The sequence below is a fragment of the Gopherus evgoodei genome, chromosome 2 (assembly GCF_007399415.2).
Source record: "Gopherus evgoodei ecotype Sinaloan lineage chromosome 2, rGopEvg1_v1.p, whole genome shotgun sequence".
NCBI classification, from domain to species: domain Eukaryota; kingdom Metazoa; phylum Chordata; order Testudines; family Testudinidae; genus Gopherus; species Gopherus evgoodei.
The window spans coordinates 157,483,885-157,500,245 of NC_044323.1; the positions used below are offsets into that span (position 1 = coordinate 157,483,885).

General features: G+C 54.9%; 1 protein-coding gene across 7 annotated transcripts in view; it reads right to left on the reverse strand.

Annotated features, from left to right (window-relative positions):
* RHOBTB2 (Rho related BTB domain containing 2) overlaps positions 1-16,361 on the reverse strand; it is a 34,896-nt gene that overhangs the window by 6,150 nt on the left and 12,385 nt on the right. For 3 of the 7 annotated variants that reach the window (XM_030552054.1, XM_030552057.1, XM_030552055.1), the window contains 6 exons: positions 9,809-10,010; positions 9,427-9,530; positions 7,928-8,113; positions 6,407-7,434; positions 4,874-4,992; positions 3,503-3,653 (listed from right to left, as the gene is read on the reverse strand). In XM_030552054.1, the coding sequence (XP_030407914.1) occupies positions 3,503-3,653; positions 4,874-4,992; positions 6,407-7,434; positions 7,928-8,113; positions 9,427-9,530; positions 9,809-10,010 (1,790 nt within the window). Of the gene's footprint in view, positions 1-3,502; positions 3,654-4,873; positions 4,993-6,406; positions 7,435-7,927; positions 8,114-9,426; positions 9,531-9,808; positions 10,011-10,720; positions 10,794-10,930; positions 11,272-14,342; positions 14,548-16,361 lie in introns of those variants that run through there. The other 4 variants (XM_030552059.1, XM_030552053.1, XM_030552056.1 and 1 more) reach the window with 4 other exon arrangements.

The window sequence follows — 16,361 nt, forward strand, 5'->3', positions numbered from 1 at the left end:
GTGATGGTGGAGCAGAGAGACATAGGGGGCTGCCCAGGGGTCAGTGGAGAAACAAGCCTGCGGGGGCAAGACCCTGGGACAGAGAGAACTGTGGTGGTGCAGCCCCAGATGCTGAGGGACTGTGGGACCTGGGTGAAGTTCCCTGGGGTGAAGCCCCTCACACTGCCTATGGCCCAGATCCCTGTGCAGACCCAGGAGGGGTCGGGCTGGCTGGTAGTTGGGGTTCTCCAGGATATCGGCTCGGAGGCCCTGTTGAGGGGTGACTGTCTCCCCATGGGACAGGATCCAGGCCCCGCTCCTGTAACGGCCGAGGGTTTGAATTCAAATCCAGGGAACCAATTGGCTAGGATGGAAATGGTCAGTGAAAATGCAAATGACCTGGCTGGCAAGGGAGAGGGGCTGCTGGGCTCAGGATACCTGTCTACCTATAACGAGCCCCCTGGGGCTGAGTGGGAGGGAGAGATGCTCCCCGCCCCCCTGCACACCGGAGAGGGGGCTCACGCTGGCTCTGATGCTGTGACCAGAGCAGAGAGCTCGCTGCCTGCCCCCACTGGGACAGCAAGGGCAGCGCTGAGCACGGAGGGAGCTGAGACCCCAGCTGAGTGGGGGGACACCCAGGCAGGGCAGGTCAGCTGCCAAACAGGTTTGCCTGGTCCAGACGTGCTGCTGGAAAGTGATTACAAAACAGGGAGGGAGCTACCAGGGAAAGGGCTCAGGGGGGCTGTGACCCCAGGCCCAGCCAGCGAGAGGGAGCAGGTCCCACTCCCTGCCCCAGCAGCTGGATCCCAGACCGAGCTGCAGAAGGATCCCTCCTTGGAGAAGCTGAGAGAACTTGCTGGCCACAGCACTGCAAACCCCCTTGGGGAAGGCTGCAGGGACAGAGTCCTGCAGGAGAAGGGATTCCTGTACCGGAAATGGGCTCCCCAAGGGGAAGTAGAACTGGGGGGAATCGGGAGACAGCTGGTGGTGCCCCAGGAATCCACAGGGTTCTTCCCTTTCGAGCTGCTGGATGGGAGGAGAGTGAGGGGACCCCTGAACCTGAAGAGGGAGGATTGGATGAAGAAGGGGGAAGACCCCCGGGGGGATCTCTTCCCTGAGGTGGGAGAGAATCTCCCCATCAGGTGTTCCCTGTTCAGAGTCACTGGGAAAGCAGCCCAGAACCTGGAGAGAGAGGTCAGGGACATGCTGGCTTTAGATGGGATCCAGCCATTTTACAGCCCATGGGCCTCACCCGTGGGGCTGATCCCCAAGCGAGACAGGATGATCTGGTTTTATGGGGGCTATCAGAAGCTTAAAGCCATCACAGTGTCCGATGCCGACCCCATGCCTAGGCCTGGGGAGATTCTAGACAAGCTGAGAGGGATGGAGAACTTGGCCCTGGCAGACACTGATAACGTGTATCTTTAGCCAGACCTGGGAGGAACAGGTGTCCCAGGTGAAGAGGGGGCTGGGCGGCCTCAAGGAGGTGGGACTGACGGTAAAAGCTGGAAAGTGCAAGGGGGGACGGCAGAGGTGTTGTGTCTGGGCCACAAAGTGGGAAGCGGCTGCCCAAGCCCAGAGCTGGCAAAGGCCAAGATGGGGGCTCTTAACCAAGGGAGCCCGAATCACAGACCAGAGTGCTGGGAAAAGACCCAATCCCAGCTTGAAGCCCAGGGGTACTGGGGTGGCAAAGGGTGTGGGCTGCATAAACCTTCCCACATGTGGCCTGCAAGTGCCATCAAGCACACCCAACCTAAGGGAGGGTGTGAGACTGGACTGTCCTGGTGTAACTCACACCAAGGAATGGGAGAGATGCTGGTGCATCCATGGGAACCTTTGTGGGTTCGAACTTCCCCAGGTCACTGGCTAAAGTGACCTGGCTCAGTTCGGTCTCGAAAGGGAGAGAGATGTGACGAACTGGGAATGTTCTTGATGTTTCCTCTGAATACTGTGTTAGTGCCTCAGTGTCCCCTTGGCAGTTCTTAAGTATCTGGCAGAGCAAAGGGCCAGTGCACCTAAATGCCTGACACTCTGTCTCTTAGCAACTGATGGCCTGGGCCCCTCCTCTGCAAAGGTGCCAGCTGAAGGTGTTGGAGACAAAGGGATCAGGTGACCTCCTGGCCCAGGAAAGGGGCTGAGCAGAGAGGAGGGACTAGGGGGGGTTGTTAGTCTGGAGCTGGCTGGGGTCAAGGGTGGAGGGCAGACCTGGGGGTCTGGCTCACTGCCCCCCAGAATGGACCCAGCCGAGGGGTCCGGTTCGCTGTATCTACAAGCTCTGTTTTAGACCCTGTTCCTGTCATCGAATAAACCTCTGTTTTACTGGCTGGCTAAGAGTCACGTCTGACTGCAAAGTGGGGGTGCAGAACCCAGTGGCTTCCCCAGGACCCCGCTGGGGTCGACTCGCTGTGGGAAGTGCACGGAGGGGCAGAGGATGCTGAATGCTCCAAGGAGAGACCCAGGAGGTGAAGACGTGTGAGCTTCTTGCCCTGAACAAGTCTGCTCCAAGGGAGAGGAGGCTCCCCAAAGTCCTGACTGGCTTGGTGGGGAGGAGTTCCGGAGCATAGCCCGGGGACTCCGTGACAGGGGGTTGTTCCAATGTGGAACAAAAACAGATCTTGAAGCTTCAGAAGTTGTTAGAAAATTGCCTTGTCATCTTCTGGCCGCTGCCAACATCCCAAGCCATCGGACACCTGTTATCCTCTGGCCAGCTCTACGGACAACACCCTACCCCACTGGACCCGTGTTGAACTTCATCAGTTCTACCAACACCTCTGCACAGCACCTGTGTCACCCTCTGGCTGGCTCTACACCCAACACCCCAAATCACCAGACCCATGTCATCCTCTGGCCCATTCTACAGACAACCACTCAGGCAAGTGGACGTGTGTTGCCCTCCAGCCAGCTTTACCGCCAGCGCCAAGCCACTGGCCCTGCGTGAGACCAGGAAGGGTGACAGATCCAGCAGTGTGCATCGGCCATGCTGCAGCTAGTGGGAGACTCGGCACTGAGTTTGTCATGCCTCTGAACTGCAGTGATTCCCCAAGCCAGCCCATACTCACGGGTTCCCAAGCCCTCTCCCTTACATAGACAAGTGCTGTCAGGCTGTCCTACTGGGCTCTGGTTTTTGGGTTCAACCTGCATTGGGATGAACCTTGGAAAGCTGTCAGGAGAACCCCAAAGCCTGTTTCCCTAAGTCACCATCCCTTCCAATGGAGATGAGTGTATGGAGTCCCCAATTAGGGAGGGCCTCTGGGTCCCTCCACTCACTGCTGGAGGAAGGAGCACCAGATAAAATGGTCACATCCCAGCTTTTGCTGCCTTCTCCACAGGAAGCAGTGACCCCAGCACCCCTCCCCCCCCCGTCCTTGATCATTCAGATTCACTTCTAGCTGTAAGCTAGGGTCACAGAATCCCCCTCTCCCGATTCCTATTCCCTGATTTAGGATGCAGTTGTGGGTGACAAAGCCTGGCTTGTCCTGGGTGCTGCCTGACCACAGGCCCTTCTTGTGTCACCCCAAGTTACCTGTGAGAGCCACCAGGTGTGGCAGACACAGCCGATTGGCCAGGATGATGAGCTTCATGTCGTCGAGGTCCGGGCTGGAGCTGAACTGGCCAGTGTACAGGTACTCAAGAACAGCCCGCATGCAGCTCTTACTGGTGTAAGGGAACACCACCTGTGCAGGAGGGATGTGGACACAGACAGGGTTACCTTCCATGGGGGTGCAGGTTCTGTGCCCTGTCTCACGCTCCCAGTATTTGGGAGACGCGCACACTGCCCCTCCCCAGTCCCCCTACAGCAGGAATCGGTCTGGTTCAATCACACCTGCCCTGTCTTTCTGTGGCCTGGCTGCACCCACCCCTTCTTGTCTGTACTGGGGATTTCAGCTGTCCATGGCCAAGCAGGGTAAGCTCCACTGGTACAAATGCCCACTGCACCACCCCCTGAACTGTTCATGTCTGTCTGTACAAGCACCATTTTCTGACTGACTCCTTGTCTGACTGACCCCCCACCCCCTTTGTCTGAGCTTTTCCTCGTCTCTTCAGACTTCTAGTTCTCAATCAGGCCATGCACAGTGCGGGCAATGGCCCTGAAAAGTGCTTGGGCCTGATTCTCATTTACTCCCTTCCTGTGCTTAGGGAGGAAGAGGTAGGATGGGCTTTCAGCTCCCTTTGCATTTCCTGTATTCTACAGCTGTTCCAGGGCCCTGCCTGGCCCCTTGTGTAAGTCAGAGTGGCCCCAAGGCTGCTAGAACATATTCGCTCCCTATGGACCCTGGGGAGCAGAGAACAGCCACAGTGCACGGCACTGCGGCCACCCACTCTGCTGGGGGCTGGGAGCAGAGTCCTTCCATGAGTTCTCCAGCTGTGCAAGGGGGATCTCGGGGGACCATTCCCATTCACTTCAAGGATACTTTATGCTGTCAGAGTGGCACAGAGGGACGTGTGTGTAATGGAGAGATCTCAGTCTCAGGAACTTCCTTCTGCCCTCCTGAACATCCCTTTCCCCCTGCCTGGTCTCTTCCTGCTCTGGGGAACTTTTCCCTTTGACCTCATCCAGTCACTGCTTGCTGTGAAATCTTGGCTTCCCTCCCCTTCTGCCCCATGAGCCCTGGCTAGAGAGAGGAAAAGCACTGAGTCGGTGCAAAAGGCACTCAGGCTTTTCTCTCTCTCTCCTTAATGCTGCAGCTCTGGGCCTCTGGGATACCACTACGGCAATGCAGGCAGCGGAAGTGCCTGCTCATCAGAACCGCTGTTCAGGTGCTACATGGAGCAAGATGCAGGCTGCATCCCCTTCTCTAGGACTCTTGGCAGCACTGGGCTGGACTGCAGGGAGGGAGAGGAAGAGAAAGCAAATCCCAACCCTGCCACGGGCATTTGCTGCCGCCCTCCTCACCTCTTGGGTGGAGCTCTCCACAAAAGGACCCCCGAACATAGCAGCCATCCAGTCACAGCTGGAGATGAGCAAGGGCTTGTGGGCACTAATAGCACCATCGTCCAGGATGAAGGTGACATCTGCAAACAAGCAAAGAGGCGTCCATCAAGGAAGGAGCTCACAGCCTGTCAACCGCTCCCCATGTGTGGGGCAGCCTCAGGCAGCATCCCTGCCCCTCCCTACAAGAAATCCAGCAGAGATATAACTTTGAGGCTGCACCTGCAGGCCCAGAAGAGGCAGTCACTCCGGGGATCAATTCAGGAGCAGCCAAGTCTCTGGACACTAAACTCAAAAAGGTTTCCCCATCTCCAGCATCTTTCTCCTTTCTGCCTGCTTGTGAGCATCCCAGGGGAAGGCTTGGAACAAAGCCAAGCAGAACATATACCACCTAGGCAGGGCCTTTTAGACACAGCTCTCAGCGTGCTCTACACAGGTATCATGACTCCCATTTTACAGATGGGGAAACAAAGGCACAAAAGCATAAATGCTTGCAAACCAAGCCTTGGCAGACCTCAGAGTGGGAGAAGTCACCTTTCTTGGTTCCCTATCCCCAGGACCACGCTGTCTTCCCAGAACCCAAGATCTAATCCAGATTAACTACTGGCTACTTATGTGACCTTGGGGTTTGTCTGAATGGAACAAATTCAGCCAGAGTGATGCTGGGACATTTCCGTCACAATGTCATAACATCGTACCATGATGTCACGACAAAGCGTGATGACACAGCACCAGAATATCATGGCAACGTCATACCCAGATGTGGTTTCAGAAGCCCTGGAAGGGGGTCTCAGTACCCAGGAATGTCCCATAAATGGTGAATTTCCCATCATGAATGGGGATAATTCTACATAATCCAGAACAAGTGGAAACTAAGTTGCTCAAGCTGCTCTTGTTCAAATAACCAGAGCTGGAAAACTGGCTGGAGGGCAGAAATTTTGCAGGAAACCAGTCGCTCGAGCTAGGGCTTTCTGGGAGAAAGAAACTATGACATCACAATTGCATAAAATCTGCACTGGAAGCTCTCCAGAAGCCGTGGGGAAAGACTGGGCTGGACAGCCTTGAAGAGTGATAGCCTGTTTATTGGTAGCACATCACCATCCTGGGCAGCCGCGCTGGAAGCTGCCCCATTAACGTGCCTCAGCCCTTTTCTGGAGGGAGCATGGCTAAGCCTCGAGTTCAGTTTCCATGGCCCACTCAGTCCTTGGGTCCCTTTCCTGAGACTGCTAACAAGGGATCCCATGAGCAGCAGCTGAGATAGACACCTATCCAGGAACTGGACTGAGATGCACCTACTCGCTCACGGGCCAGCTAATAGCCATCAGATGGTGTCAACTCTCAGTCACAACTGACCCAGACCAGACTCAGAGAGGCTCCCCGCAACATACCCAGTCCCCTGAGCCCCAGACTCCTCCTCACTGGTGAGCGAACCCCCACTACCTGAGCAGTCTAGTGCCCCACAGCTATTGCTCCAACAGGGAACCCCCTGAGCCATACCAGAGAAAGTCCCTTTGGCCAGGCACTCCTTCACACGATTGGTCCTCCTGACGTGAAAGGCTTTGGTGATCTCCTGGTTCATGAACGCCTCGTTGTTCAGGATGTTGGCCACCATCATCCTGAGGTCGAAGACCTCCAGCAGCTCAGCGATATGGGCAATGTGCATGAGGTCCCGCTCGTTCTCGTCCAGCTCCCCCGTGTACAGGTACTTGAGCACCGCCCGGAAGGGTCCGGGCTGGATGGAAGGGTCCATCTTCACCACCACCATAAGCCGGGATTTGTAGGTCAGGGGGTCGTCGGCCATCTCTTCCTGGATGCTGACGAAGGCACGGCTCCAGGAAGACAGGATCCTCCCCCGCCTCAGCCCGCGCTGCCCTTTCTCGTAGCTGTTGCCTCGCAGGATCCCGTCGCTGGTGGAGGGTCTAAGGCACGGTGGACGCTGGCTGGAGCTGAACTCCTCGGTGCTTTCGCAGATGTCGAAGCTGGCAGCTCGGAGGAGGAAGTCACGCCCATGGTGCCTCTCCTCCTGGTGCAGCGTCCGCTCGGTGGCAGCGGTGGAGACGGCAACCCTGGAACTGCCCCCAGCTGCCCCCTGCTGGTCCTCCTCACTCAGGTCCATCAGGAACAGGTCGTAGAACTTGGAGGAGGAGGTGGAGAGGTAGATCTTGTGGGCATAGATTTTGATCTTCTCTTGCAGCACTAGAATGACATCTGCACACAGTGGGTCCTCCAGCAGGTGGGCTGGGTGCTCCTCATTGTTGGAAGGGGGGTCTGGGACCATGATGATGGGTGGGGGTGGCTTGGGAGGCAGGAAAGGGGCCTGGAGCAGTGGCCTCTGGACGTTGCGGAGGTGGGACTTCCAGAACTGCAGGTGCCGGCGGGAGATAAGGGCAGCTCGGATGGCATTGTCAAAGACATCCTTGATACCGAATTGGGCTACCACGCTGGTCTCGTAATAGGGGATGCCCAGCTCCTTGGCCACCTCCCTCCCCTTCTCTGGTGGCAGAATCTCATTGGGTTTGATTGGCCTGGAACCGAGAAGGGTGGGAAACAACAGTAAGAGCTGCTCAGAGACCCAGTGACCTTGGAAACACGTAGCAAGGGGACTGCGCAGAGGTACAGCATGGGGGAGTGTAAGGCCCTGTGCAGTGGCAAACATAGAACTCCCCTGGGCATAGCAGGCTGCCTGGGGCCAGGAACATCACACCCATGGGTCAACCAATGCCACTTTGGCTCACTCTTCATCTTATTTTTCTCCCCTCCTCGCTATCTCCTATTCCTTCCTGCCTTTCTCCCATTCTTCCTCTCTGCCTCCCTTCTCCCACTCTGTTCCTCTCACACAGATGTGCCCAAAAGAGAATTGCTCTGTATTGCACATTTCACAGACTGGGTCCATCTGGAAGATTTTGCTGCTTCGCCTCTCTGCAAGCAGCTGTCTGCTCCCTGGTAACCAATACATGTCCCCTTGGGCTTGCCCTGACATCCCTCGCATCCTGTGCGCTACTTTATCCCAATGTCTACCTGGCCAAGGGTCGTCTGGCTCGATTGACGGCTTCCAGGTCGGCATAGCGAAGGTCAAGCTGGCAGCCCACCAGGATGACAGGTGCTCGGGGGCAGAAATGCTTGATCTCTGGATACCACATGGTCTTAACATGGTGCAGGGAGTTCGGGTTAGCAATGGAGAAGCATAAAACCACAACATCAGACCTGAGAGTGGAGAAGAGGCAGGGTTCCATTACAATTCTGTCCCCCAGGGGCCATGTATTCATCCTATACAGGATTCAGGCATATGCACCTGCCCTGCACAGGTGCATAAGTGCAAGGCAGACTCCCTGCACAAGGGATCCGCACCAGGAGGAAACACTGGTTCCCTGCATGGTGGTGACCTGTAAACCCAGACCTGAGCTTAGGGTGCAAGATTCAATTATATATCCTGTGCTTTAAAATGCTTTAAAATAGGGAAACAGCAGCTATTAGAGCTGTAATGCAAAACATGCAAGTAAAGAAACACAAGAATCTGGATAACCACTAAGGCAGGCTTGGCCATAAACTGAGGTATTGTGGGCCTGTTAGTACTTTTGATAGTCTAGCAAAGGAGTTAGCAAGACTGCTTAATGTAAGGTTAGAAGATTTAGCAACATCTTGCAATATGTAGCTTGTGCTGAAAAGTACACCACAGAAGGTTGAAGTAATGGATTTCTAGGGATGTTTAGGGGTATATGTAACCATGCAAAAACCACATTGGAACATTAATTGATGTAATCGAGGTATTAACTGCAGGAAGTTGAATTATGGCTAGTCGGAATATCACTCATGGGCCGGGGCTGAAACCTGACCAAATATGGTTCCGGACACATGTGGAATGAAACAGGAAAATCTGTATAAAAGATGATCAGACCAAGCCCCACTTGGGACATCAGGGATGACCATGACAAAAGCCTGAGTATGAACGAGTTGTCTTGTGGTGACCTCTCCTTACTTTTTCTTCTATTTTTGCTGGTACCAGTCTCCATAAGGTTGCATGTATGTCAACATTTGGAGACTGCTTTATTTTGTGCCAGCCTGAGGCTATAAGTAAGTATGCATGATCCGGAGGTGGGAGAAGGGGGTTGTTATTTTATCTTGCTTCATTTCATTTTTCTATTATTTCAGTGATAGAGGTCTGTATTAAATAAACTTTGGGGGTGTGTTTCACCAATCTCAAACTCAATAAAATGTGAACTATTAATGACTTGTACAATTTGCACCCTAAACTTATCTACGGCTAGAACAGGAGCCAGTCTTCCCCTCTGCCCCGCGAGTACAATGCATGCTCCCTGTATGGAAGCCAGCTCTCCACCCCTGTTTGTGATGCAATGCCCCGCCCCCTGCACAGGAACCAGCCTCCCCTCCCCAAGGGGTGCAATGCACATTCCTGGCATGGAAGCCAGTCCCATGTTGTCCTCCTCCTCCCCCACCCTTTCATGCATTTTCTCCCTCTAGTTCCTAGGCCCAAAGGAAAGACCAATTTGCCACTTTACCTTCCGTAAGCAAAGCGTCTATCTTTGTGGTGGTCCCCAAAGGTATCCCAGAGGCGCAAGGACACACTAACATCATCCACCACATCTCGGGAGCGCTCCAGCACCTGAGGGAACAGAAAAGGTCAGCCGCTTCCCAAGGCAGGGGATGGAATTAGCTAGCTCCCGTCTCCCCCTGGAGGTAGGACATTAAAGGGGAGTTAATGACACTGCTGACTCCAGGCAGGGGAAAAATGCATGGGAGGGTGGACTGCAATCATGATAGTGCCCTGTCCTGTTGGACAGCCTGTCTGCACCATGCTCCAAGAGAGGGGTGTCCTGCGACAGCTACAGTCCCCCCAGCCCCGTCAGCACCAGTCCTGCCCGCAAGGCAGACGTCACTCACCTCCTGGCAAACACGATACTGGTCAATGGCCCAGACCGTGGGCACGTGGGTGGCGAGAAGCTGGTACTGGGTCAGCGTGGCATTGCAGGCGCGGGCACAAATGAGCCGAGTCTTGCCCACCGCGTTGTCCCCAACCACGACGCACTTGATAGTTTCTACGTTTGGCCTCTCATAATCCATGTCAGAATCCATTAACTGGGACCTGGGGAGAAAGCAAGAGAGAGGGGCCAGCGGAGACGCTAAGTCAGTGCTCCAGACCTGTTTGCAAGGCAGCTCTGGGTGCTGCACCAAGCCAGCCTATGCCTCCTTTGCTCCCATGAAAGCCCTTGGACTAATCTGCAGGAGGGAGGTCCTGCTATCCCACAGAGCAAGTGGGCCACAGTAGGGTGGCCCCCACTCTCCACAGAGAGCTGCCAGCTGGCCAAGTGGGAGGGAGTCCTCTCTTCCCCTGAAGAGGCCAGCCACCCCCACCTCACTCCATACAAACTCCGTAGGCAGGAAGCAGCTATCCTACTCATTCCAGTGGGAAAAGATTTCCCAGGCAGAGCCAGTCTGGGGCAATGGCAGACACCAGAGAAGACAGCCAATAAACAAGCACGGTCGACTGGGACCTAGGACGTGGCCACAACTCAGGGTGAGGACTGGGGTTGGGATCTCCTGGGAGCACCCAACCTAGGGAACCTTGCACCTGTGGAAAGAGTATGGAACTTAGGCCCAATTCAGCCTCTGCTGCAACAGAGTGGGGGGGGATGGGACCCAGGGGATTTGCAACCCACCCTGCAGGTGCTCAGAGCCAGGGAAGGGTGGCAGAATCTGTGAAACAGCACTATTTGCATGGGCAAGAGACAGTGCCTGGGAATGCACCCGAGAGTGGGCATCCTCCAGCTTCATCTCTGCGCCTGCCATACTCACAAGGACTGATTTAAAGGGAAACCTGCATGGTCTGTGTCCCTCCCAGAGAACTTTCCCACGGAGGGGGCAGCTGCCAGGCCGTCGGAGTTGCTCCATCTCTCACACACCCAGAGTCATTTCTCCTAGCAGGGAACCTCGTCCAGGCTCCTCATGAGCTTCTCCCCCTTCCTCACATCCCTGAGGCCCCCAGCCACCCTGAGCTGCAGAGACCTTGGTTGGCTGCTTCCCCCGCAATCCCAATGAGAGCCCAGCGAGGACCATGCCGCCCAAAGCAGCTTTGTGCAGAGAACAACAAACAACAGCCCTTGGAAGGGGAATGGAGCCAAGGCAGCTCCCCACCCCTTCTTAACATGCACTCCAGGCAGATTCCCTTTAAAATTTAATGGGTTCTTGGAAGCATTCACTGCTCTGCCTCTGATAAGCCACATGCCCTGTCTGTTTGCTTGGACTCTCCTCCCTCCCCTGTCTCTCCAGCCCAGGCTCATGCTTGTTCATGTGAGAGAGATTTTTTTTCCCATTCCTCCCTTCCCGGCACTAGCTAACGAAGCTTCCAGATCCACCTGAGCAAACACAGCCTCCCTCTCTCCCCCACCCGGCAGATGTCTTCCTCCACCACACCCACACCCACACCCTAAAGGGCATAACAGAATAAACTCAGGGCTGGCTGCTTCTCCTCCTGCCGGCACTGCAACTGGAATAACTGGTACCAGGGACACCTCAATCCCGTGTTCCCATTTGGCTCAAACAGGACAAGATAGCCAGAGCAAAGTTCAAGACTGCCTGAGGGGATTTTTCTCCTTCTACATAGAGTGGTGCTGGCTTTTGAAAAGGAACACCTTTGTGTTCCTGAAGGCTCAGCAGTGACTGGCAGGGCACGGCTGTGGGGAAGCTGGGGTCCTGCACAGCATGCCCAGCTCATGCTGCTAGTTTTCCAGCAGATGCTTTTGGGGCACGGCTGGGAGGATGTTTGCGCTGCTGGAGTTGTAGCTAGGCACTGAGAGGCTGACGCTTCGAGCCAGCTCTCAGCTGCTCTAGGCACACACAGCCATGCTCTGCCAGTGCTGAGCTCTGGAAATGTAGTGAGCAGGAGTCTAGAGCAAAAACAATTAACCCGTGGCAGTTTAAATCAGGGATTTACAAGATTTCTGTGGGAGGAAAGGGGGAAAAGAACTTCTCTTTGTAACAACAAACCCAAGTTGCCCGACTCTGAACTCTCTCTTGAGCAGCATTACCTCTAGGCACAGGACTTCTGATGTGCTGCATACATACACCAGCCCACAGGCATGCAGAGCTAATACCAAGGTAACGATAGCAACCGAGAGCTGCAGAAGGGGATATGAATGCAGCTCTCAGCAGCCTAAGCTAAAAGTACAAAAAGGACTTTCTAAAGTTCCCTTCCACGCCCAACTCCCAAGGAGCCCCATTCTGGCAGAGCCTGAGCACCCTTCACTTGCAGGGGCTCAGCATCTAGCAGGATCAAGCCCCAAGTTTTGTGGGTTCAAAGACAACGCATCAGGCCAGCTCCTGAGTGGATGGGGAAACCAGCATGTCTCAGGGCAAAGATTATTTTAACTGAGGTGCTCACATCCTGCAGAAGATCTCTGCTATTTGTAATGCCAGGAAAGAAAATGAGCTTTAGGTCGGTGCTCAGATACTGTGGTGATGGGCACAACGCGTAGATATTAGAGAAACAGAATTTTTTTTAAAGCAGCCATAAGGAATCCTTCCTGAGCACTCTTCCTTTTCTGCCCAAACCCCATGCTCCCCCTAGCATCCTACATGGTTCAGCCCTAGAAGGGGAGAGACGTGGGAGTAGTAAGCTCTTCGGAAGGTCTCTAAAATGTATAACTACAACATCTTCTTCCTGGTGCCCCTAGAGTGCCCATCAGTTAAAACAAGAAGCAAACTGCAGAGCAGAGCCAGAATTTTGGGTGACGTGAGGTCCATTTGGAAGGTGGACCGCTGTGCACCTCGGGATCGCCTGGAGGGCTTTGGTTCAGTGGCATATGTCTTGGCATTAGCCCCTGTGCAGTAAATTCGGAGCCCATTTGGCTAAGCACAGATTAGTTTTTAACTCAGGCCCCCATGGTAGAAATATAGGGAGTTTAAAAAATGCCAGCAAGAGCAGGCTTCAGCATCCATGCAAAGAAATGCAGGAGAAAGGAGAGGCAAAGGATGGCACAAAATGAAGGAGATGTAAAACTCCTGACACAGCAGCTGGTGCGTGTGTGTGGCAAATCAGTGTCCATGCGACACTTCACCCTCACCAGAGACACATTCATTCTGTTACATCTATCTCCTACAATCCAATGTCCCAGTTCCTCATTCCCCTCTTCTGTGTCCACACCAGGAACCAATCCAACTCCCACTGAGATAAATGGAATGAGATGGATCTGGCCCTGAGACTGTGTCACTGGCTCCCACTCCATATATCCCCCAGTCATAACCCCATCTCAATCCTTCTCATCTCTCCCCCAGCATCTGCTTCGTTCCCTCTCCTGATCCACCCTTAAACCTTAAATCACCCCATACACCCTCTCTCTGCCATTTCCCTTCCCCATCATGGGCTCCTCTCTCTGCCCCATCTCCAGTGCAACCCCTTATTCCCTGCCAGCAATGCACCCCATAAGTACATCTTCCTGATCCAAACGTTCACTCCCCTTAGCCCTTCTCTGGATCCCCCTCCCAAGGCACCGAATCCACCTCCTTTACCTCCCAAGGAGAACAGAGATTTGTTCATTTTCACCAGTCCCAGTCTCTGGTTACCAAGGAAACTAAAGAATCACCCCAGGGAGCCCAATGTGTTTCCTAGCAACTCTCAGAGTAAAAATCCTCCATCCAGCATCTTGCGAGGGCACACACACACACACACACACACACACTCACTCTCTCTCTTAAACAGAAGGAATGCAACAAAAATAGAATGGTCTCATGAATGCAGCACCTACTACCGGGAACCTAAGCCACTAGAAAAGGAGGGCAGGTGAAATCTGAGCATCTCCAACAAAAAATGATCAGAAGAGAAATTAGGTGCCAAGAATCTTGCCGGCTAAGGCCTCGCACAATATCATTTGTAATAGTAATCATAATAATTGCAGTGCAGAAAGAAATACAGATCTAAACACAGGGCACAGTGCAAACAAAGCGAAGACAAAACACAAATATGTTTGCACAGCTTTTGCAAATCAAGCACAAATTAACTGTAAATATAGTTTTAAAAAGAGCAATAATAAAATGCAAGTAGGTTGCAAAGATTCTGAACAAACACATACAACTCCAAACAGTCACAAAACGCATCTATATTGCAACGATTTTAGGAATCGGAACTATAGTGCCAAGATTTATTCAATGAAATCTAATCGGCAGGAACAGCCTTTACAAAGGACTCCCGCGTCAGTGCAACCCAACCAGGGGCATCGCAAGAAACTCGGGATTTGCCGTTCCAGCCTCTCCGGAGCTGCACCTTTAACAGCAGGAGCGCAAAACACAACCCCCGGCAATTCCATTCAGGGTTTTGGGGCGTGTGTTTTTTAACGGCCCGGCCACTTTCCCTGCTCAGCCCAGGCCGGAGTTACTAGGGAGGGAGCTGGCGGAGCAGATGTCACGGAGCTCGGTTACTTACACCAACACATAGCGGGGAATTTCCAGTGGGCAGAATGAAGCGCTCCCCGGGAGACATGTCCATGGCCAGAAGCGCGCGGCCCAGATCCTGGCACCCAAGGCGGCGCTGGGGGCTAAAGTCGGCTGCTCAGCTGCTCCCACCCGCCGGTCTGTGCCAGCACCAGAGAGGATGCAGGCCCCTGCTCTGCATCTGCAGCCATTGCCTCTTCCTCAGCAGCATCCTCCCGGCCCCGGCCCTGTGCGCAGTAGCATGGGAAGGCGGCCGGGCTCCTCTCTCGCCCACCTGCCCGGCGGGGCCCTGCTCCCAGCTGGGGCTGCCTCAAGGGACGATGCTGGCTCTGCTCCGGGCTGCGGTGTCACTGAGCCCGCGGGCGAGGCAGTTCCCGGCAGGGCTCGCCTACCTCCCCCTTTTCATTCACAAAAACAAGAACCAGCCACAGGCCCCGCCTCTCTCTCCCCCCCAGCTGCCCATTGGCTGAGAGGGGGAGCAGGGGCATTTCCTGTGCCAGGCCTGCCTGGGCAAAGACAGATCAACCAAGACGTGGTGGGGAGAGGAGACAGCTCAGGTGCCCTGAATCTGGGGGAGTTTGCCGTCCTCTGCCTTTGCTTCTACCACCCTCCCCCTCTATCTGCACCCCTCCCCTTCCGTCCCTCCATCCCCTGCACCCCTCCAGGGCCGGCGCTTCTATTTAGGTGACCTAGGCCGTCACCTAGGGCGCCAGGATTTGAGGGGGTGGCATTTTGCCGGGAGGGCGGCAGGCTGCTCCGGTGGACCTGCCGCAGGCGTACCTGTTGGGGGTCCGCTGGTCCTGCCGCGGCTCCGGTGGAGCATCCGCAGGCACGCCTGTGGCAGGTCCACCAGAGCCGCGGGACCGGCGAGTGGCAGAGCGCCCCCCGCAGCGTGCCACCGTGCTTGGGGCAGTGAAATGCCTAGAGCTGGCCCTGCGCCTAGGGCACCAAAAACCCTGGCGCCGCTCCTGCACCCCTCCTCCTGCACCTCTTCCCTTCCGTCCCTCCATCCCCTGCACTCCTCCCCTCCCGCTGCATCTCTTCCCTTCCCTCCATCCCCTGAAACCCTCCTCCTGCATCTCTTCCCTTCCATCCATCTCCCCATATCCTCCTCCACTCACCCACTCCATCTGTCCATGCTCCTGCCCCCATCCACCCCACTGCAGCTCCATCCATCCTCCTTCACCATCTGCCTGCTCCCAGTCACCATCCCCAGAAGGGACAAGCAGCTGACTCCCTCATTCCTGAGTCCAAGGCTGTTCCCATGGGAATCTGTTTCTCAGGCCTGTGCCCTTTTGCTCTCTGGCCCTCACTGGTAGTTTCTGTTCCTCTCTTGGTTTGGTGTTGCACAGAGGATCTGTCCAAGCTCCTGTTTCCCCATCCCGTGACCCGCAGTGGGTCTGTTCTGATCTCCATTTCCACCAATGGGTCTCAATTCTCTTAGGCAGCTGGGCTTGGACCAATGGCAGCTACTTTTACTCCTGGGGGAATGTTGTGCCACTGTGCATGCACAGATGTCATGTCCCCCACATGTCTGTCCCCCACAGATTTCTTCCCCACAGAAACATGACTTTTCGACAGGGAAGCAAAGGGAAGCCACAAGAGTGGTCATGTGCTGCTCCCCAGTAGCATGAGTGTGTTGTTTCGGGTGCTCGGAGCAGCCAGCAGAGTGGAAAATCACAGGAGGGCTGGGATGGGCAGGGCTGGGGACACCCTGGCCAGTTGCTCCTACCCTGTACCAAGCTCAGCTACTAATCCTGGCTGTGCTGGGGAGGACGGACCTCCTCTTCCTCTGCCAGGAGCGGACAGGGCTGGAACAGAACCACCCCCAGAAACCTCTCTGGCTACTGTAAGTACTGTCCCCACCCCCACCTCCACTTCCTGCCCCCATCGCTCCTCAGCTGTGGAAGGAAGGAGATCACTGTATGGGGAGCTGCTCCCACATCCTCCCAACGCCTATGCATCCGGACCCACTTCATACCTAGATTGTCCCATCAAACCTCACGCTCTG